General features: G+C 35.7%; 1 protein-coding gene across 1 annotated transcript; it reads left to right on the top strand.

Moving 5' to 3' along the window:
• The first annotated feature begins 6,155 nt into the window (after positions 1-6,155).
• Positions 6,156-13,323, top strand: LOC149835431 (uncharacterized). Its single transcript, XM_090008512.1, has 4 exons — positions 6,156-6,321; positions 6,427-6,547; positions 6,702-6,764; positions 12,851-13,323. The coding sequence occupies exons 1-4, from the start codon at positions 6,237-6,239 to the stop codon at positions 12,951-12,953; spliced, it is 372 nt and encodes a 123-aa protein (XP_089864638.1). The 5' UTR covers positions 6,156-6,236; the 3' UTR covers positions 12,954-13,323.
• Positions 13,324-22,369: the final 9,046 nt, after the last annotated feature.

The raw sequence follows: 22,369 nt of genomic DNA, 5'->3' as shown, positions 1-22,369 counted from the left end.
ACGCACATGTTTAAAATAGCATAATGGGTATACTTTCTACTTAGAGAGAGAATGTATGTATTGAGGAGTGAACAAGATAGCAATGATGTAGTCATATTGCCTATAGTTTTGTATGTGTGGGTTTGAAAAAAAAAAACTAGCTAAACAAAAGGCATTTGACCTACAATGAGCACATGAAAGTTTAACATTGAGCTTACAGCCTTGCAGAAGGCTGATAGTGCCATACGAGCACTTATGAGATGTTAAAGTTGGGATATGCTATGTGGTAGCATAGCCAGTAGGGTACGATACGTATACTCTAGCACCAAAAACAAAAGCTAAATTAATACATGATCACATAAATGAAAATTCTAGATTTTGGGTATACCTGAAAGACGGTATATGTTACTAGTTTCTAATGGGATTCTGGGTATATCTGAAAGATGGTATATGTTACTGGATTTCTCAAGGTTCTGGGTACACCTGAAAAATGGTGTATGTTACTGGACCCTAACAAACAAAAATGAAGAATATGCATATGTAAAATAAATAAGAGATTCTGGGTATACCTGAAAGACGGTATATGTTACAGGTTTCCCGGGATACTGGGTATACCTGAAACCGGTATATGTTACTGGTTTCACAGAGCTCTGGGTACACCTGAAAGATGATGTATGTTACTGGAACCAAGGTCTACCTTGGAGAGGGTAGATGGTACAAACTCCGTTGGATATTCTAGTTTTGTGAGAGCTTGGTGTCTCACCCGGTCTCCAGCCCTTGGAGTTAGTGGGTCAGGACTGTCAATGTATCCTAGGTGGTAGATCCAAGTTTTATGCAGAAGTTACAAGGTGCATTCTAATTCTAGTTCTAGCCATTGGGGAGTACTCTCTCGGTCGTAAACTGTCCTCTTTGGATATCTGTATGGCTAGTCATATTGGTTATTAAATAGTAGACCCTCGTGTGGTCTCGGTCCGCTACGATGTCGAATGCCTGTGTGTACCCACATGGTAATTAACAAGAGAAAACATAAAGTTAGTGCATTTATGAATATCTTCAAGTAGTTGTATAATGCTTGTTATTGAAATGTTATAATTTATGCATGTGATGCTTAGCTCAAATCTGGTTTTCTTTACATGGAAATGGTGACAGCTTAAATGTGAGTTATAAATTTAATGTGTCATTTCTTGATGTCTTTAGGCAATGGATCATGAAATGGTTTAATTAAGTGAACTGTACATCCAACATTTGTTTACATGTTGTTACTGCTTATATAAATGTGTAGCACATATACTTGTACACATGACACAGAGCACACTTATATAGATGGTATGTCTTTTACTCAGACGGGGTGGTTTGACCCCTTCTGAATTAATATTTTCAGGAAATAGAGAAAGACGAGCAATTGCGGTCGTCGCTTCGGACAGTGCCATGTGACCATATCTTCTGCGGATGTCATGAGGAACTCTAACTTGTAATAATTCATTTAAATGTAATTTATGACTTGTAATATTTCAATGTAAGAGGTTTCTGTTATTGCTTCTGTACTATTACTTGTAACCCGCCCAAATAAATTGACTAAGGATTTAATAAAAACATTTTCGCTGTTATTTAGAGAAAAAAAATTTATTTTTCAAATTAATTATTTGGGGCGTTACATGGGGTTTAACACTCTAAACAATCTAGTAGCCACTATTTTGTTTGATTGTTGACCTATTCATTTAGTCAAGGTTTATCTTGACCTAGTCTTGGTTGATTTTGACTTTTCTATGGTTATTTTTTGTTCACTTTTAATGCCTATCTTTAGGTAACGGTTTGGGCCTTTATGACTGATCATTTTGGGCATATATACCCATTGACTTCTGATCATTTGAGCCTTTTAATGACCCATTATGGTTTTAATGGGTGACCTGGACCTGGGGCCTATATAAACCCCAACCCTCTCTCATTCTTCTCATCATATCCTAAGCTCTCTTCTCTTCCCTCTCTCTCTCAAATGCTCTCTCACGAGCTGTATTTTTTCTCTCTTTGTTTTCGAAGTTACAGTTCAGATCTCTGATTCTTGTTTGAATCCCTATCAAGGATATAGATCAGGTTATTGTTCGAATCTTCATCCAATATCTAGATTCGGTTCTTGTTCAACCCATGATCCATATTTGGTTGTTTGGATCTGGGATTCTTATTCATAATATAGATCCAGTTGTCATTTAGATTCAAATCCAGTTCAAGTCCAAATATAGTTCAGATCCAGATCCAATTGTTCAGATTCAAATTTAATTATTTGGATCTAGATCTGATTTAGACCTATATTCAGTTTTGATCTAGATCCAATTCAGATTCAATTGTTATTCTGATCTAGTTTATATTCAGATTCAGTTCAGTTGTTTGGATCTAAATCTAAATCTAATTATTCGAATCTAGATCTAGATCCAGTTTTTATTCATATCTAGATCCGTCTGCTATCGAGACCCAATCGATATTATGATCCATTACTAAGATCTCGATTCAATTGTTGTTTGGATTCATAGCTACTTACAATTTAGATTCTTACCCATATTCAAACCTAGAATCCATATTTAATTTGAACCTAAATCTTTTTATCCTAGTCTAGAGGTTTATTGGTCTCATGTAAGAAGTGAAACAAATTTTTGCGAGTAGGCGAAAGCGCGATTGTATTGTGAGAGTATAGTTGCACGAGTACCTATTGCACCAAGGATATGATCTTAAGTGAGACAATTATCACTTGAAAGACAATGCTTTAATGCGTGCCTCCAAGCTCGCTGATTCAATCTCAGTTGTAACCCATCATTAAGGTAAGGTTTCCAACACATTATACATTTTTTGTTTTTACATCAAAAGTTTCAGCTCTTAATCCAAACCCAAGTTTCCCCCAATTTTAGTATGAAATTTTATAAGCTACATATGAATTCACATTCGAACAGGACTCACAGATCCAACTGATTATTAATCCAACCTCTTTCCTTATTATCAAATCTAGATTCTATAGGATCTAGTACACGTCAGCATCGAGTCATGCTCATACCCAATCCATCCACACCCTTATTTCCATTGCAGAATTTTTGGAGTGATTTAAAAAACAAAACCAACTTATTAACTGTCTCAAAGACACGTAGACACGAGGACATGTGACGCGGATTTGACTTGCAAGTTCCAAAAAAAAATTTTGAAAAAGAGGATATCAGGGCACAATTTTTTTTAATCAATAAAAACTAATTTTTTATATTTTAATGTTAAACTCATTGTTAAAAAATAAAGCCTTAATTATTTAAAAATAATATTAAAATATTATTCATATCGGTGTCGCCCAGGACACTCCAACAAAATGGTGTGTCTCATGTGACATAGATTTCCAACTTTGGTGACCAAAGTTCAGGCTGGTCTAGGTCCTCCCAACTGCCAATCCACACTGATAGCCCTTCAACTAGACAATCCTGAACTTGAATGTAAGTATGCTGAACCTTCAAGAACATATCAAGAGATTTGTTTAGGGTGGGAATGTGTTGGGTGTGGTTGGAAATGTCTTGTGGCATTTGCTTGGCGCCACGTGAGAATTGTACTCTTAAAATGTGAGGAAAGCTCCTTAGGTAATAGGAACAAGCAAATGTGAGAAAACAAGGCAATAAGAATTTAAATCACATTTGGAACCATTTTGTTCACTTCTTGTGATCATAGCAAAACTCCTTCTAAAGCACTATCCTTTTCAATAAAACTTTGAAAATGAAAAAAAAAACAATTGAAACTCAATCTTTTTCAAAAAAATAGGCAAAAAAATGAGTTCTCTAGAGTGAAGCGTTTAGAGCATGAAATTTTATATTTAAACAAAATGCTTAAAAAAACTCAATTACGAGTCCGATTGGGTTGAATCTTGAGTTCGGTTCAAAATGATTTTGAATGTGAATCTCATCGTTCTTATATCTTAACTTGTTTTTCGTAGAAAAATCTCATATATAGACACAAGGACACATATTCTTTGAATCAGTTAATATATAAAAATATAATTGTAATTGTTGCAATATATAGAATATTTTTCATTAATAATAGACCAAGTCTGTCGTATGTGTATGGTTGTTGTCCCAATAGTGTAAACCCGTAGCACACCCTTTGCCCCTAGGAACTCGCTAAGCTTCAACTAAGCAAGAGTTTATTCCTTACTCTCATCAATGCAAGGGACTGATGCTCATGGGAATGGAACCTGACCACCCGTCTAGTGGCCAAGGTCTCTCGCACTGCACCAAACCACAACCACTTGGGGGTACCAATTGTGAAGTCTACCAGTTAGGTTCTGTTTAGAAACCAGCGTTTGGAGGAATTTGCAAGGAGTTCGGGAAAATACAAAAACTGAACTTCAAGGAAAATGAATTTTAAAGGAGTCGTGGATTCCCTCTTGTTTGGAAACATTATTATTTTTTTTTGAAAGTCTAGTTGGGGTTAGGTAGACCTCCATCCGAAAGCAGATCAGGTCGTGCTGAAAATGAGTGTTTTTGCTCATGCCGACATAGTGGCCATCGGATTTGCATTTTAAAAAGATCAAAAGTCAACAAAACCACGTGTCATTCATCCAAAATGCAAACAGACGGCCATGATGTCGGCATGAGAAAAATCTCATGTTCAGCATGACCTGATATGCTTCCCCTCCATCCCTTATTATTCAATAGTACCACAAGAAGACGTGCATTAACAACTATTGCCAATCACGCAGAGCTCCCATTGGTAGAAACATAACTCTTTCAAGGATTCGGGCTTTCAACTCCTAATTCTTCACCATGTTTGGTTATATGTGAGTGTAGCGGTAAGTAGAAGTGAACAACCCCTAGGACGGGCTTAAGCTTATAAATTAGGCCCAAACTCGGCCCAAAAAGGGTTGGACCATGGACAAACTCGACATATATATATATATATATATATATATATATATATATATATATATATATATATATATATATATATAAATAAACGTGTGAATATTGGCTACTAATGAAGGTACATAACTAATGAGCCCAAAATCATATTTGAAAGTCTATCGACTCAATCTAACCACATGGATTGTTTGCTAAGGATCGGGCCTTGAATCATGTTTTTCTGATGTAAAAATATGATATTTTGGGTTATGAAATTTTGACACATTTAGGGCCATTGATTTTTGGACTTTTTTAAAAACCTACTTACTTGTAATAACCACATGATTAAAAACAAGTTTCTTACTAAACAAGAAACTTAGATCACATCCGTAACATTTGATCTAAGAAAATTTGAAAAAATTTCAAGATAAAAGTGATTTTTATTATTTATGTACCTTCATTAGTAGTTAATATTTACCAATAATGTACATATAACATAATATATATTTTATAGATAATAAATATACATAATATAATAAGCCCAACCTGACTTGATTAGGCTCATGGGTATGACAGGCGAGCTGTGGGTTAAGGTTTTCCCAAAACGGGGCCAGCCTGAAGCCAGCTGTTGGCCCAGCCCATCAATTTATGAGCCGGACTGGATGAACCAGGCCGGGTCGACCCATTGCCCACCCGTAGTTGTTAGCCTCTCTTAACTGCACCATCATTGCCATTAATAATAAAGTAAAATAGATAAATATAAGATTTACTGAGATAAATCGGTTGAAAATTTTGAACAATTGAAAATTTAAATACCCACCAGAATCCTTATGATTCAAGTAGTTGTAAATGCCTCTTCTTTTACTAGAGGCATCGAAATTTAAAATTCTTGGTATTTGAAGTTGGCTGACTTCCAACTGTCCTAAGCACACTCTAAACACCCGATGAGAGGATCCTGCCACGTTATGTAACCCCATCTACCCTTCTCCTTGAAGGAAAGCACCTAAACACCCGATGAGAGTCGAATATGGGACGAAGGGGGTCAGCACTTTCTCTCAAAGCCAACTGCCACTCGAGCGAACCGAGAGGGCGTGATTCTATTCTAATTCCGCAATGTTCACGTGTTGTCCTTTTAGATGAGCCTCGTAAGCTATTTGGAAGCATGAGTAGCGAGGTGTAACATTTAAAAGTGAAGACCCAAATTCTCATGCAGCCACCTGTGAATGAAAAAGTCCTGTTTGGGTGGCAGGAACTGGAACTCGTTTTAGGGTTCTGTGTGGGTTTTTAGGGTTTCTGTCTCTTCTTTTTGTACTTCCTTCTCCATCAAACGGTGGGTTGATCGATTGATCGCTTCGCTCAGGTGAAGCAGAAAAGAAGAAGAAGAAGAAAAGGAAGGGGAAGATGGGAGGGAAGTGTCCTCACAGGAAGGTGAGGAAGAGGAGGTTCTCTCATAAATCAGCTCGTCGTGCAAAGTTCCTCATCAAAGATATCCTTTCTGGCGGAAGGACGCGTTCTCTCTCTCTCTCTCAGTTTTATGCTTTATTCTTCGTTTGTGCTTTTGTTTGCCGTTTGACTTAACCGTCGTTTGCACGCGATGATGCCGTCTACGAAGAAGTTAAGAAGACAGGTGAAGAAGGAGCGGAGAATCCTGCGCCTTTGCCTCTGGACGAAGATCTACCTGGGATGGGCCAATTCTACTGCCTCCATTGCGAGTGAGGACGAGACCGTTCCTTTTTCTCCTCTTCTCTTCTTTCTGTCATTGCTGCTGCTGTTGTTGCTTCCTTTCCCGTTCGCGCAGAATGTTAATTTTATGTTTCTTAATCGTTTCCCCCTTTGATTTTGTTTTTGATCGATGGAAAAAATCAGCCGATATTTTGCCAATTCATCCGTGAGAGACGAACACTTTCGAACCAAACGACACAAGAAACGGTATGTGTTTCTGCTTGCTGCCTCATTTTCAATTTTCATGTCGTGTTTGTAGATCTCTTGTGAATTAGCGCTACAGCTGCAATCGTTTCTGTTGGTACTGGATGTATTAATTGGTTTCTTTTCTTTACTTCTTTCTTTTTTTTTTTTTGTTGCTATAGAAAATGATCCTAAAAAAAAGAGAAAACTACATCATTATAAATTAGACAAGATTTGCATCAGAAAGCTAGGAATTTTGAGTAATGCTATTATGCACAAAGTCATGGCTGATATCAAGTTTTCTTGCATTTCTCATATTGAGCTTTAGTATCTAGATTACCGTGCTCCCGTCACAATCATTCTTTTGAAGGTGGATCGTCTACATGCTTTTGCTGGTAAGGTCTAAAGCAGGCCACTTTTTTCCATTTGATCAATTTACTGATTGTTAGCAGTCTGCAACAAAGAACTTAGAGATACTTAGGTGAATTTGTATGGTGTCTGTTCTAGAAGTTGTATTTGTATGCTAGATGGAGGCTGGAAAGTATTGGTGCAAGGGAAGAAGAGAAATTGCATTGGATGTATTGGTACATTTGCCGTGGTGTGACAACTAAGAGATTGGGGTTGTTATAGTTGGAGATCATTTTCAGTTAATGTTTGCATTATGTTGTAAATATCATAGTGTACCATAAGATGCAATACAATATATCGGATATGATAAATCATATATTTACATAATATGTTTATTTGCACCCTTAGTAGTTGAAATCCCACCTGGGTGCTTGGCTATGCCATTTAGGCGACCGAGACTTAAGCCTACTGCCTAGGAGAGCCTAGGTGTCTAGGCTAGATCCTGGGTTTGGGGGGGGGGGACTAAGGTTGGCATTTTGTATTTGCTTTTTATGATGTTTAAAACATTATAGTCATGTCTTGTTTGTGTATTTTTAAATATTTAAGTTTTTTTGTTCTTTCTTATTTTTAAAAATAATTAAGTTTTTTTGTTCTTTCTTATTTTTTATTTTTTATTTTAAATAATTATTTTTTCTTGTGGGTCTAGGCAATGCCTAGGCACTCCACTATGTGTCATCAAGCACATAGTGGGGGACAATGCCTGGGCTCTGCCTAGCTGTTTTGACTACTAATCTTGCATCACATCACTATGTATCATGTGATATAACATGTATTGCACAAATTGCCTCTCTCCTGATTTTTTTCCCCTTTCCCTAGTCATGTCTGGCCAAAATTTAAAAAAATAAAAGGAATCATTTTATCCCCACTTTTCATATTTGAAACCTGATATATCACCCCAATATATATCTCTAGGGTTTTCCACACCCCAAAACTTAGGGGTTTTCAGATTTTGCTCTACTCTAACCCTTTGGAGGCCTTATTTGTGCAAGATCTTCAAGGATTTACCTTAATCCAACTTTTAGGAGGTTAGATTTGTGTTTGAAGCATCCAAATCTACAATTTTAAGGGCAAAAGAGGACCAACCCTTTTTTCATAATAAAAACAACAAAAGAGGGCTTCTTATCTTTACTCTAGTTTTTTCAACTTTTCAAAGATTGAAGATTTTAGCAATTTTCTCATAATTCTACCATTGTAAGACTTTGTTCATGCATGAGGAGGCTAACTCTACAAGTTTAAAAAGGGACAAGTGAAGACATTGATGTAAGAAGCTATATCTATATTGAACACTTTCAAGCCATCACGCATTGAGGTTGATAGTTAGTTTGCAAGAAATGAGGAGAAGGGTGAAACAAGCACCAAAAATCATAATCATCATTAGAAATGTGAAGTTGGTGGATATTCTCAAGCATATGAAGAAGCTAGGAATAAAGTCAGAAACGAGATGCTAGAGATTTACATGTCAAAATTTTGGAAGAAGTAAACTTTCTTTAGTATATTTAAAAAACTAAATACATAATACCCTTTCCGTTTGGGTGTTCCGAATGCCAAGACTTAAATTTGTTCTTCAGGCTTTTCTTTTGCAGTTGGTTATTAATTATAAGCTTCTTTTTTGTGGTAATAATCCCAAATGCATATTTTGATTCTTATGTTTTAAATAGTTATTATGGTACACTTTTTACAATGTTGGTTCACGTTAAATGTTTCATAGGAGGCAAGCCATAATTTTAAACCAGCTCACATGGATATGACTGGATAGAGGGGGCAACCATTTTGGTGAAGTTTCCCATTACAAATAATATATATGATGATATAATACGTGAATAAAATGCAGTATCCATGTGGCGTGTGAAGCTTACCGATTAAAACATGTGAACAAGGTACTCACTTGATGTTTAACTTTACTGTTCACATTTGACTGTTTTCACTTCTACTAGAAGAGATGGACGTAATGATGGGTAATGGAGCACTTTTCATCAATCTCTCTAAGCTTCTCCTGGTATATGGTTTTGCAGGCTAGGGTCCTACTTTTACATATGGTTAAAAATCATCAGCCATTTGTCTCTGTAGTTGCATAAACAATTGTCAATTGATGAAGAGTGGCTAGTAAGTGTTTGACTAAGTGGAACTTTTGCTATCATGGCCACCATGACTCAATGTTGAATCTTCACACTAGACTGAGGCATTGTATGTCGCTTTCAACTCAACCAATTGACTGCCACAACACTCCATAGGATAGAGTAAAAGTCCTTTTGTTGGTGACTTGATTTTTGTATGATTTTAAAGTCGTATGAAAATATTTTCATATGAAACTATTCTAGACATTTGTTTCAACTTACATGGGAAAATCATCACATTAGTGGGTCCCACAAAAAGCAGGTTTTTTACATCTATGAAAGGAATGTACAGTGAGGAAAGGACATGAGATATGCTTCCTCAGGGGTGGATATGTTTCTCTTGAGATATGTTTGAGAAGATAAATTTAATGGGCTATGATCTAAACTTGATCCAAGTCCAAATTAGGTCCAGTTTAGATCTGGTTTGGGTGATTCAATTCAAATTGGTTTATTTATGAGACGAGGTCTAGAATTTAGTGTGTTTGATTGTCAGTGGCTTAATTTTTTTTAGAAAAAGTTTATATAAAAGTTTTTATGTTAAATACTAAAAATGTTCCAAGAAAATTTGATTTGAAAATTGTGAAAATTGCTAGGAAACATGCCTAAAACTGGACTTATGCTCTATCCCACATTCATTCTAGGAGTGTGTGGTTTTCATGAAATTTCAAACATAGTGATCAAAATATCCTTGATTTATTGGTAGATTTTCAAAAATACGTTCATACTTCATAGTGTTTTTAGAAAAAAGGGGTCCAAATTATTCTAAAAATATTTTTAAACTTTGAGTTAAATTGCCAAAGTCATATTTTGAATTTTAAATGCTCCTAAATAGCCCCAAGGTTTATTTTACTTGTCAAAATCTCAATCTGGTTTCTGAAATTTAGTCGGGAGTGGTCGTGTCCTTGAAAAATATGAGAAAATACTTATTTGATTTTATTTTCATAAAATTGGTAACTAGGAGCCTGTCTCATGTTTTCTCTCTTGGAAAATGTGTGACAGGGCCTACAGACTCATTTTGGGCGAATGGGGGGCCCATAAAGGCAAAAACCTAGTTATGATAACTGTTGAGGTTTTTACCTTAAGGGGAAAACTTATAAAAGGGCTTTAAAATGTGGGAGAGAAGAGAGGAAAGGTTTTCGGAAGCTAAGAATCACTTAGGGCACGTTTGGAAGTGGGAAACATGTAGGAAAAGTGAACCGGAATTGGAAAACCGTACGGTTTTTTCGAGCTTTCCAAATGAGAGAAAATGTTTCTATGAGAAACATTTTGAAAAAGGTACATATTTTGATAGGAAACACTCCTCCAAGGGGGGATGGGGTGGTTGAGGAGTGTTTCTTATCCCCCCTCTCTCACCTCGCACCATCGTCTTCGTCTTCGTCACCACTACCATCATCGTCTTCCTCACCACCACCATCATCGTCTTCCTCACCACCACCATCATTGTCTTCCTCCCCTGTGCCTTCGCCCTCACCTTCACCATCAACACCCACTTCGTGACTTCCCCTGCTGGCCCCCTTACCACCACCATCATTGTCTCGTCTCCCTCCTTGATCCCCGTCCGGACTTGAGCCCGGTGCTTCCTTGCTTCCCCGTCCAGAATCACTCTCCAAAATTCATCCCTGTCCACCCGTGGAGGTACCCTCTCTTTGATCCCTCAAATCGTTTCTTTTCGGATGAATCCTCAATGAAGGGTCCTTGCTCACAGATCTGAAAGCCTTGAATCTTATTGCTCTTCTTGTCTTGGATTATCGTCCGAATTTGTTGTTTTTGGTGTGGTTTGTTGATGACATATGCATGCATTTAGCGATAACCCTAATCATATCCTATTTTTGTTTGGATTTCTTTTTCTCTTTTCTCTAGAGCTGCTTGAATGGGTATTTGTGCTTGCTCTTATTTGAGATTTGTTTCTTCGGTGTTAATTCTAGATGAATGGCATGCACATTAGTTGAAAGGCCCTATTTTCAGCTTCTTCTTGTTTGTTTTTTCGGTCTCAATTGCTTGAATTGGTGAATTTAGTCACTCTTGTTCTGATTGTATGTTTTGCATACTAATTCTTGATGGAAGATTCACAAAAACCATACTGAAACCCTAATTTATGCTTTAAGCTGTTTATAAACTCTTGTAGTTAATGTTGATGAAAAATAATCGAGTATTAGCAATTGTATGGCTTGAATGAAAAATAACTGCAGGAATACAATGGCAAATTGGGATAAGATGATTTTTGTTTTTTGAATTATGATAGATTTATCCTGAATCAGTGAGGGAGAATTCTTTGTTAAGATGTCTGAAGTGTCTACCAATTGTTTTGTTCAGTTGTTGTTACTGAGCCCCAACTGTCAAATAACCAGCTTTCTATGTAGCATGAGAAAATTTTTCCATGCACAAACAAACAAGCAAAAAAAATTCTCTTTTGTTTCCAGCCCGTTTTTCTCATGCTACACAAACAAGCAAAAAACTTTCTTTTGGAGAACTCATAAAAAAGTCTCAGGCAAAACTTTCTTTTCTTATAAGAGTTTTTCTCTCTTCCAAACATGCCCTTAGAATGTGGGGTACTCTTCAAAAAGAGAAAAATATATCATGACATCGATGTGCACATGACCGCCATGCACCATAATGAGGTAAGAAGCCTTAGAGCCAGGTGAAAGCTTTTAAGGCTGCATAACCAGGTGTGATCTCCCCAATCTCCTTGCTTGAATTTATTGTGAGAAAAAGGGAAAAATATAACAATTTTGGCGGTCTTAGCCCAGACTGAGGTATGTTTGAGTGACCGAATGTGTGTTTTACATCGAACCTAGTTGCTGATATTTATACTGGTGTTTGTATCCACCTTAGAAAAACTTCAGGTATATAATTTGCCAGATTAAAGAATATTGTTGGTATATGTATGTCCATACGTTTGCACTTGTGGTTCTTTTTTGCCTTGTTGGTTTTGATTTTGAAATGACACTCTTGTTTTGCTATATTATTATTGGATATGAAAGTATCAATGATCATGTAGGAATAAATTCCGCTTCTTACACAAAATGTTCAAATGGTCTTGGTTTTGACCAGCCAATTCCACTATAGGGCATAGGCACCTTTGTCTTACATGCACTTCTGTGTACACCAATTATACTCACATTAGAATATTAAAGTCACACGCTTTATTCATTTTTTTACATGTTCCCTTTGAAAAGTCATTATGGCTTAGAAGCTCTAACGTTCCCGGTGTATCGCTGCTCCCAGCTACTATAATACATGCTTGTATATGTTTGAACCATGTACACTTCGTTGCAAGTATTGTTTTTGTACTGCACTTGATTTTTATTTTCACATTTATATAAACTTGCCTGTTGCAACATTGTTTAATAGTCTCACATGTTAAGAGTCATTAAGCTGCATTCTTGCACCTGATAAGACAGACCTTGCCAAGCTTTTCAATATCTGCAATAGTGTTCTTTTAAATGAGTGTTGTAAGCTCAAAATGTGCTGCTTGACAACATCTCTTAATGAGCTGTAATATATCATAATGGTATCACAACTCTTTGAGAAAGCTTTTGATGATTTTATTGTGGAGTTGTATAGAGTTCTTACAGTTGCTCATAGCAGGGTAAAGCAAATGATGGGACCTGCACCACATACCCAACTGGATGCAGAGTTAGCTGCTGGGATGGGGATGCCTGACAATGGACCGAAGCTTATGTCTATGTGACTGGACTTTGTGTGTTGCACTGACAAGTGTGAATTGATGACTAGCAAAATTTTGAACTAGCATGGCTACTATTTGCTAGAAAATTAGTATTATAAAGAGAAAATATGGCATGGATTTGCGGTCATTTGATGTACATCAGGCAAAGTGATAAAGTTTGTGAGATGAAACTGAACGTATCACTTGCAGTGGAGACCGTACAATAGATGGCATCACATCACTACTTCAGTCATCCTATTTATGCTAGGTGAAGTCATAAAATTTATTACATGAATTGGGTCTTACTGTGATAGAGTTATCTGTCTTCATATGAGGCCTGCTTCATGTCTCCACTGTAATTTTCAGTTGTCAGTTTATGTTTTAATATTGCAGAGATGCCTAGTCTTCATTAAAGCAATGTTTCCATCCAATGCAAGGCTCACAAACAGAGAATTCATAAATCATGATATTTACATGGAGCATGTACGATCATTGTTATGTCGAGTAAAGTTGCTAAATATTGGGGCATTTGTGAATGCAACAGGAAAGTTGAACTTTAAAGGAATAGGCTAGGATTGAAGACCATTTACGGATGCTTTGTCATAGATTGATAGGGTGTTTCTATGATGGGTATCTTTCCACCTTAACTTATGGTGATTCACACTTGATTTACATGGATCTAGGCTCCAAATGCAAAATCTAACATTTGGATCTTGTTTAACATGTTCTATTTACCGTTTTCAGGTGTTAAAGTTGACTGAAATATGTTTTATACCATTTCTTGGCCACCTTTTGTGTACCACCATATGGTATCATGGTATAGAACCATTATCGCATATTTTTCCTAGATTGATTTAGCTGCTCATCCTTCAATCTTGTTAGTGATCGAACCTTTGGATCCTTTGAGCTGCTTTCATCAATATTCAGTTGTATTTCATTTATAGCCGTGTCACTGGTCTTCAATTCTTTCCTGTTTTCATATATATCTTGGATTCTTGAATCTTGCCTCCTGGGTTATAGGTTGATTTGTCTGGATTTATTTCCAGGTAATGTGAGGAAGCTATTCTTATGGCAACCCCATGGAATGAGGTGTGTGTTGTGGGTGAACGGCCTCCTCAGGTGAAGGAATTTTTTCTATCAAAAATCAAACTTTTTAGAAAAACTTTCTTTTCATTTTTTTTTTCTCGTTGTGAACGGTTGAAAAAATTTCCATTTTTTTCTAATTGCTCTCTTCCTACCATCTTCTCACTTTCAAATGTGCCCTTAATACGAAAGAAAATGATCCGACTGTCTAAAGACTCCTCATAAGGCCTCTTTATTTACCTCAAAAAAATACATGCCCACGTGAGGGATTGGATACGAAGCAACAAAGCCAAAGGAAAATATATGTAAGAAAAAATGGAAGAAATGTACTATTAAACTATATATTTGATAATTCAAGGGAAAAGCCTCCCATATCGACTATAAATTGGTTTGCTTTCTGTTTGTAAAGCCCTTTATATCCTACTTGCCCACCAACGAGTACACCCAGCTTTCAGCTTTGACCTTGTGGCAAGGGATGCTACCTATGGGATTTGAGCTTGTAACCTCTCATCAACTTTGATATTCACAAGTTTCCCTTACCAGATGAGGGGAGTCCTTGTGAGATACTATATATATATATATATATATATATATATATATATATATATATATATATATATATATATATATATATGAGAAAATATAAGGTGGTTCAGGACTATGATACCATACTGTGATTTACACTCTTGTTTGTATGGATTTAGCTATTAAATGGTAGATCTAACTGTACAAATGTGTTTAGCATGGTTTATTTATTATCATAAGATCTTATTTTTGAGGCACTGCTCATAATTGATGAAAATAAGGATGGTTTAAAAATAATATAAATCTTAAAATTTCAGTCAACTTTAACACATGAAATAGTAAATAGAACACGGTAAACATGATTCAAGGGTTAGATTTCGTATTTTGAGTTTAGATATATGTAAATCAAGTGTCTATGTATATGGTTTATCTAATATTAAACTAATATTATTTAACATAAGATTGATTCAACCTTATTAAAATTACTAAAACACCATAAAAGAATGACATTTTTTAAAATGCATAATTACTTTTGGAGGTCAAAAAGGTAACTTTGGTAGATTTATAAAGTTATTTGTTGGAAAAGGTATGATAACTTTTAATTTACTTTTAAGTTTAAAAAGACCTATAATGACTAAAAAAGTAACCATATATTTTTAAAAATTACTATTCTTGTAAATGCATTTTAATATGGTTGAATGTAACTAATGTTAAACATAATTAGTTTAACGTTAGATAAGCATATATATAGTGAGTGGTGTACCGTTACACTGGTTGTCAATCACAGGGCATGATGGCATGATGAACGGCAACAAAAAAATGTGAAAAAATGAACTATTTGCACATTTTTGCTCCTTTAATGGTGGTTTTTGACCATCGGTAAAGGTCCCCTCAAAAATTGAGGCCTTCAGTGGCGGTCAAAAATTTGTCACTAAAGGCCCTAATGGAACCTGGGACCTTTAGTGACAATTTTTTTATCACCCTAAAGACCCCAATTTATGTTGGAACCTTTAGCGGTAGTAAAAAAAACACCACTAAAAGTGTTAAAAGTGCTTTTTTGCGCTAACCTTCCATCATGCCCTATGATAGACAACCAGCGTGATCCTGTAGGTAGCTGCACACCTAAGAATTATGCCGCTACCACTATATATATGAACAACTACGGCATGTTTTCGGGTTGTTTTTCGCAAATCTGACCATGAAAATGTGTTGGCCATGGTCGATTTGCCAGGAGATGACACTTGGATCATGTTTTTTTTTATAGAAAACATGATTTTTAAGCATTGAATATATATAGTACAACTGAAATATGTTTACCAATCAAATATGTTTGTTGGTATGAATCAAGATTTTCATAGGTTTTTTTGTAAATCTAACCTTGATGCATTTAGTGTTGATGCATTTAGTGTGGTTCATTTGCTAGGAATGATCATCCTAATCGGATCAAGAAATGTGATTTTTTATGCATTGATTTTTTATCCCTTAAAAGATCTTTCTTATACATTGTAATTGGATGATTCAAAAGTTTATTTCTATAAACCAAGCGTCTAGATCACATCCGTATGGTGAAATTTAAAAAATAAAATAAAAAAAAAACTATAAAAATCTGGTTCATACCAATAAACATATTTTAGTATATATAAGTGGTAGTTGCCTACCACTTATTTGGCTTACTTCAAGTGAACATACATTTTTGGTTGTTTTCAGATGTGTTCAGCATGGTTTATTTGTTAGAAAAAAAACACTTGGATCATTTTTTTATAGAAAAATATGTTTTTTTAAGCCTTGAATATTTATGAAAATCTTATATCGCTGATTTTTAAACCTTATAAAAACTCACTTGCATGTTAGAATTGGACGATCCAAGAGCCCTTTCTTATAAAATTAAGTGTGTAGTCTGCTGGTAGGCAGCTACCGTATATATATATATATATATATATATATATATATATATATATATATATATATATATATATATATATATATATATATATATATATATATATATATATATATATAAAAGGGGTTAATATTTAGTGTATTTGAGGGCACCAAATTATATGAAACTATTGAGTTGAAAATCAAATGTTCACGCTTATCAACTCAATCTGACCATATAGATTTAAGAAGGTTTGTTTGCTAAGAACCAAACCTTGGATCATGTTATTTCTACTCAAAAATATGATTTTTTGAGTCATAAAATTTTAGTGCATTGTAGACCATTTATTTTTTAAGCCCTTGAAAGACCTGCTAAGGTGTCACAAACATATGATTGAAAACTCATTTCTCACTAAACAAACATTGTAGATCACATCCACAAGATTTAATTTAATTTTTTTTTTAAAATGTGATTTTCAACTCAATAGTTTCATATAATTTGGTGCCTTCAAAGGCACCAAATATTAACCATATATATACACATCAAAAACAAAGAATAAAATACAAGTGAACAATTCAATGACAAAATATATAATTGAAACAATGATCAAGAAGTGGACCAGAAATTGGGTTATGTATAAAATGGGTGAGCCCAAATAAGCTAAACATAATAGATCAGAAAACATACCGAAATATGTAAATGTTTGCTACAATGGTTTGTATATGCGAACGAATTAACTTTTTTTTTTCTAAGTCAATCTAATGTCATGAATGTGATATACGTGCTCCCTTTGTTGGGATCGGCATTTGTGCTGTTAGGTTCCAACCACAGTAGTATTTTTCGAGCGATTGTGTAATTGATAACAACAAACATATCAAAATTTCCTGATTTAAAATTTGTGTGTTTTCATTAACAAAAACACGGTTCAAGGGTCGATTCTCACTCATTCAAACATGTGAAACAAATGTACAATATCAGATTGAGTCCAAATAACTTGCATCATCTAATTCGAATTGGATTGTACATAGTAACGATTGTACCAAATGTGCATCCTCAAAAAGGTCATATATAGAGAAAATTCATTACAGATGAATAAAAATTAAAGGTATAACATTTGTTATTGGCGCTATTACGTACGAATGCCTCCAGATCTGCATGTGCAGGTTGTTTTAGTCCAATCTGAACTCATGGATTCAGTATCTTCAAAATAGTGAGGACCAGCTTTTGGATCATGTTTCGTTGAGCAAGTTCAAGGGAAAGGTGCTTTTGGTTGTTAATGTTGCTTCTCGATGGTACCAATCACTCCTTTGCTCCATTTCTGTGCTCTCATCCTTATTTTTTTTTTTGTGGGTGTTGGCTCATTGCTTTACTTTACTTTCCTGCTGGTTTCTATCATTCGTATGAGATATTGACTTGTTTTTTTGGCTGGCCTTTTTTATGTTTTTTGTTTTTCTCCTCTTATCAGCGGTTTAACCAACTCCAATTACACAGAGCTTTCTCACCTATATGAGAAGTACAAGTCTCAAGGTGAATCCAGCCCCATCACCTTCATCGTCGCCGGCAGCGCCATTATTCCCGCTCCCACTATCGTCGTCGACAGGTTGAACACCGCCCCGGAGAACGACTCCCCATCGAACCCATCCTCCTCCTCCCCCCACCCTCCACTACCATCGTCGCTGCTCCTCGAAAAAAGAGGAAGAAGAGGAAGCAGTGGGAGTTTCTCGTCATTCTGACCTCTCTCCGTGTCTTCCTCTTTCTTCTAAAGATGGGGAGAGATGGGTCGCCTCGGTCTTGAGCCTCATCCTGCCCTTTTCCGGTTTCGCAATGGCTGCCATTGGAAAGAAGGTGGACTGTTTTCTTGAATTCATAGGCGAGTGCCCATAATAAGGACGATGACTGTCTAAAATTGGTGCCCTTTTGCATCACGTACACGTTAAAATGTGAGTTGGTCTTATTCAATGAGTTTCCTGCTCTCTCTGTTTTTCTTATAATAAGTAAACCTAAGAAGGTGGGGGGCTTTGGCTTCTAGACCGCCAGTCAAGGTTCGATTTGCATGGTTAAGAGGCAAGGGTAGCAAGGTTTTCATGCTGGGTGCTGTTTTTTTATTTTATAAATTAAAAATAAAATAAAATAAAAGAAGAAGGGTGGCATTTTCTGCGTATCGATGAGTGGGTCTGGATTTAGATTTGGATCTAAACAGAGCACTTGGTAGAGTTCTGGATTTGGATATGATATGATCTATGTCACAGGAACATGCAAATTTTGATGTGTCCCTAGTAACACTAGCAGACACGCTTGGACACTGATTCGTATGGAATTATTCTAATATTTTAAAATAATATTTTCCTACATTATAATTTTATTTCAATTAAATTCATTTTTAATGTTAAAATATTAAAGAATAGTTTTTTATTGATTAATTTTTTTAAAAATCAATGTCCTCGTGTCCTATTTTTGAAAAAAAAATTAAACTTTTGAGTCAGATCTGTGTCCCTTGTTTTCGAGTCCATGAATCATTGTGACATCGGATCTGATCCCTTCTGATATTGGATTGGCAAAAAACAAGTCAAGTACACTGGTTTCTCTTATAAAATACATTAAGTCAGACATGATTTTTATATATTAGAAACAGGTTGACCTCATTATTCCCTCTTCGTTACTACCTTCTTTTCCTTCTTTGATTTATAGAGACAAAATGTAGGACTATAATCGATAGTTAATCATGAAAGATACGACTCACTGAGTTAATTTAAAAGTTTTTATATTTTTGTTTGTTATTAATGAATATTTTTTTTTTACTAGATACTTGGTTATGTCACCTAAAAAAATAGGTATCCTCAATTCTTGTTTTTCGTAAAAATCATGCATTTACATCTCAAATAACTATCCTTCTTGTATTTGTATCTTTATCCTTGTGACATAGCTTGTCTCCTGCATCCTATCATGGTGCTACCTATGCCACATGTGTATGGTGGTGCGGGTTCAGGTGCAAGTGCGGATTCAAGAGTTCGGCAAATTAAAAAATCATGCATTTATATATATATATATATATATATATATATATATATATATATATATATATATATATATATATATATATATGAGAACTGAACATATTAGGCCCTATTTCTTGTTCTGTTCCGTTTTGCCCTATAGGTTTTAAGTGTTTTATGATAAATCTGAACCGTTAGATGTATTTAGCATGATCGATTTAGTGGAAATCTACTCTTGGATCATGTTTCTTTGATGGAAAAATATGTTTTTATGAGCCAAGAAAAGCTGATACCTTCATAGCCATTGGTTTTAGGCTATCCAAAAGCTGGTTTCTACTAAACAAGACCCATAGATCACATCTTTGGTGTTAGACATGAGAAAAAAAACCTAAAACTATGTTTTTTGAAGGGGCTTAATGACACCTGACGAAAAAGAGGGCCTAAGGAATATATATATATATATATATATATATATATATATATATGAGTTTGGAATAAATAATGATCCAAACTCATGTTTTATATAAAATATAATACATGGATTTAGTTCAAGTTTGGATTACAACATAATCCAAAAACCAATATGTTATGTTTTATATAATATATGAGTTTGGATTGGATAATAATCAAACCTCAATTCATATTATTTATATAGAAAAAAACAACAAAAAAAAGGAGGGAGGGATCAGGCACGAAACCAGTCATGACAAACCGACCCCTTCTCTCTCTGAAAAGGAGATACCCAACCCCCCTTCTCTCTCTTGTATGCAAATCTCTCTCTCTTTCTCCTCTTTTTTCTTCTTTCTTTTTTCTCTTTCTTCCCCCCTCTCCTCCTCCTCCTCCACCTTCTTCTTCTCTCATTTCTTCTCTCATTTTGCAGCTCTGCCAACCAGAATGGGAACGAGAACAGTTAAAAAAACAGATTTTCAGGTGAGCCCTGCTGAGCCCAGACCAGACCCTCCCCCGTACCACCCGTGTGACATAGGGTGCTACTCATACAAAAAAAAAACAAGGGCATTCTTGTAAATAACAGAGAAAGTGAGGCATCTTGGATAAAGACTTTTAATATTTGGCTTCATCACAAGCTTTCACTAGTAAATTTAAGGCATATAACGTTGAAACTCTTTCTCAAATTTAAAGAAGATACCTTGTTAAATTCCCAAGTTCAATATTGAAAGTCAACCCCCAATGAGATTCCACAAGGAGATAAGATGCATACTTATGAGTTATTTTAAGGGTTGGATATGGGTCCTCAAAGGGTCATATAATATGACATTTTACCAAGACATTTATCAAGCCATCATGTTTAGGGTTGCCTAGTTTTACAACTCACATTTATCAAGCCATCATGTTTAGGGTTGCCTAGTAAAAAAAGCAAATTTTCAACTCACATTTAATAATCAAAACTTCATTGTCAAAACAAATTTCAAAATTGTGTATATATAGTTTATTACGTAGTCTCTAAAGTTCAGACTTCCGAAATCAATTATAAATCAAATATTATATCAATTAACTGTTAAGCAGCTAAACAACAACCAACAAACAAAACAAAAACTAGATAACTATGTCAAGAACCATATCATAAAAATTATATGTAACTAAACTGACTTTAATGACTCTAAACTAAAGTTGATCTAGATCTGAACTTATTATTGGATACTTTATATCTTGTGCTAGACTACATAATCGTTTTCAATCCAAAATGTGCATCACAAATAGCATCGATGCGCCGTTCATGTAAATTGATTCTTGAATCAATGTGGATCTTTCATCACCTTTTTAGCTTTGTTTTATTAGTAACTTTCCACCCATGGAATGGCCAACATATAATCGCAATGTGATGTTAATTGATGTTTGCCTTCCCTTATGGGCTCATGCTTGATGGGTCTTATGTCCAAACTGATGAGACCTGCTTAGCTAAAGTCTAGTCTTCACAAAAAAAACAGTTTTAACTACGGTCTTGACGACCACTAAAAGCAGTTTTTCCGCCCAGCACTTTAGCGGCGGTCACTAAATCACTGTTTTTCGTGATTTTGCTCAAAATTTACGTCCAGTTGTGCGTATATATATATATATATATATCTTGGACATGGATTTGTACTTCAGCTTTTGGACATTATGCAGGTTAATTTGAACATGGATATGCCATTATAATTGGTATGAAATTTGTTTGCAACTAAATAATACAAGTATCACCAACGAGGACTCCGCTTGTTTGGTAGGAGCTGTTAGTACACGTCACCATGTGTTGGACGTTGCAAGTTCAAAACCCAATGGTAACTGGTAGTCTGGTAGGGTGTGCCCAACCCCAGCTTGCCTTAAAAAAAAATATATAATACAAGTATCAATTCGAGAAAAAATGGAGTAAAATAAGACAGCCCTTTTGTAAAGTAAATACCGTTTGGATGACCCCAAAACCCAGTTTAAGTTTTAAAATGTATCTAACTGAAAAAACCCTCCACCCCAAGTTTTCATCTTGGTTTTATCGGGAAGGGGGTTTTTCACCCTCTTCCACCCCCGCCCGATTCCCTCCCACCCTAACCATTTTCCGGTCAGCTTCCCGCCGAAAAATGGACGGACAGGTATCGCTCAGTCAGGGCGATACCCGTCCGGTGGCCTGCCGGAAATGGCTGAAAATTTTTCCTTTTTTATTTCATGGACGTCCGGCCGGGATGGTGTCGCCCACCATGGGAGTCACCATCCCAGCTATTTCCTGGCCGGAAAATGGCCGAACGTTGCCTTTTTTAAAGTTTTTTTTTTTACTTTCTGGCGGCCGACCATTTTCTGGAAATGGTCGAGCCAGTGTCATCGGTGCTGGGCGACACCGGCCCGGCCATTTTCCGACCGGTAAATGGTCGGTAGGGGTTTTTTATGATTTTTTTGGTGACTAAAAACCTAAAACCTGAAAATCAGGTTTTTGGTCACACAAAGAGGTGAAATTGGCCAGGTTTTGAGGCAAA

This window comes from Nuphar pumila, chromosome 6 (genome assembly GCF_984573655.1).
Source record: "Nuphar pumila chromosome 6, dmNupPumi1.hap1.1, whole genome shotgun sequence".
In the NCBI taxonomy this organism is placed as follows: Eukaryota; Viridiplantae; Streptophyta; class Magnoliopsida; order Nymphaeales; family Nymphaeaceae; genus Nuphar; species Nuphar pumila.
This window is presented reverse-complemented; position numbering and strand designations above follow the sequence as displayed.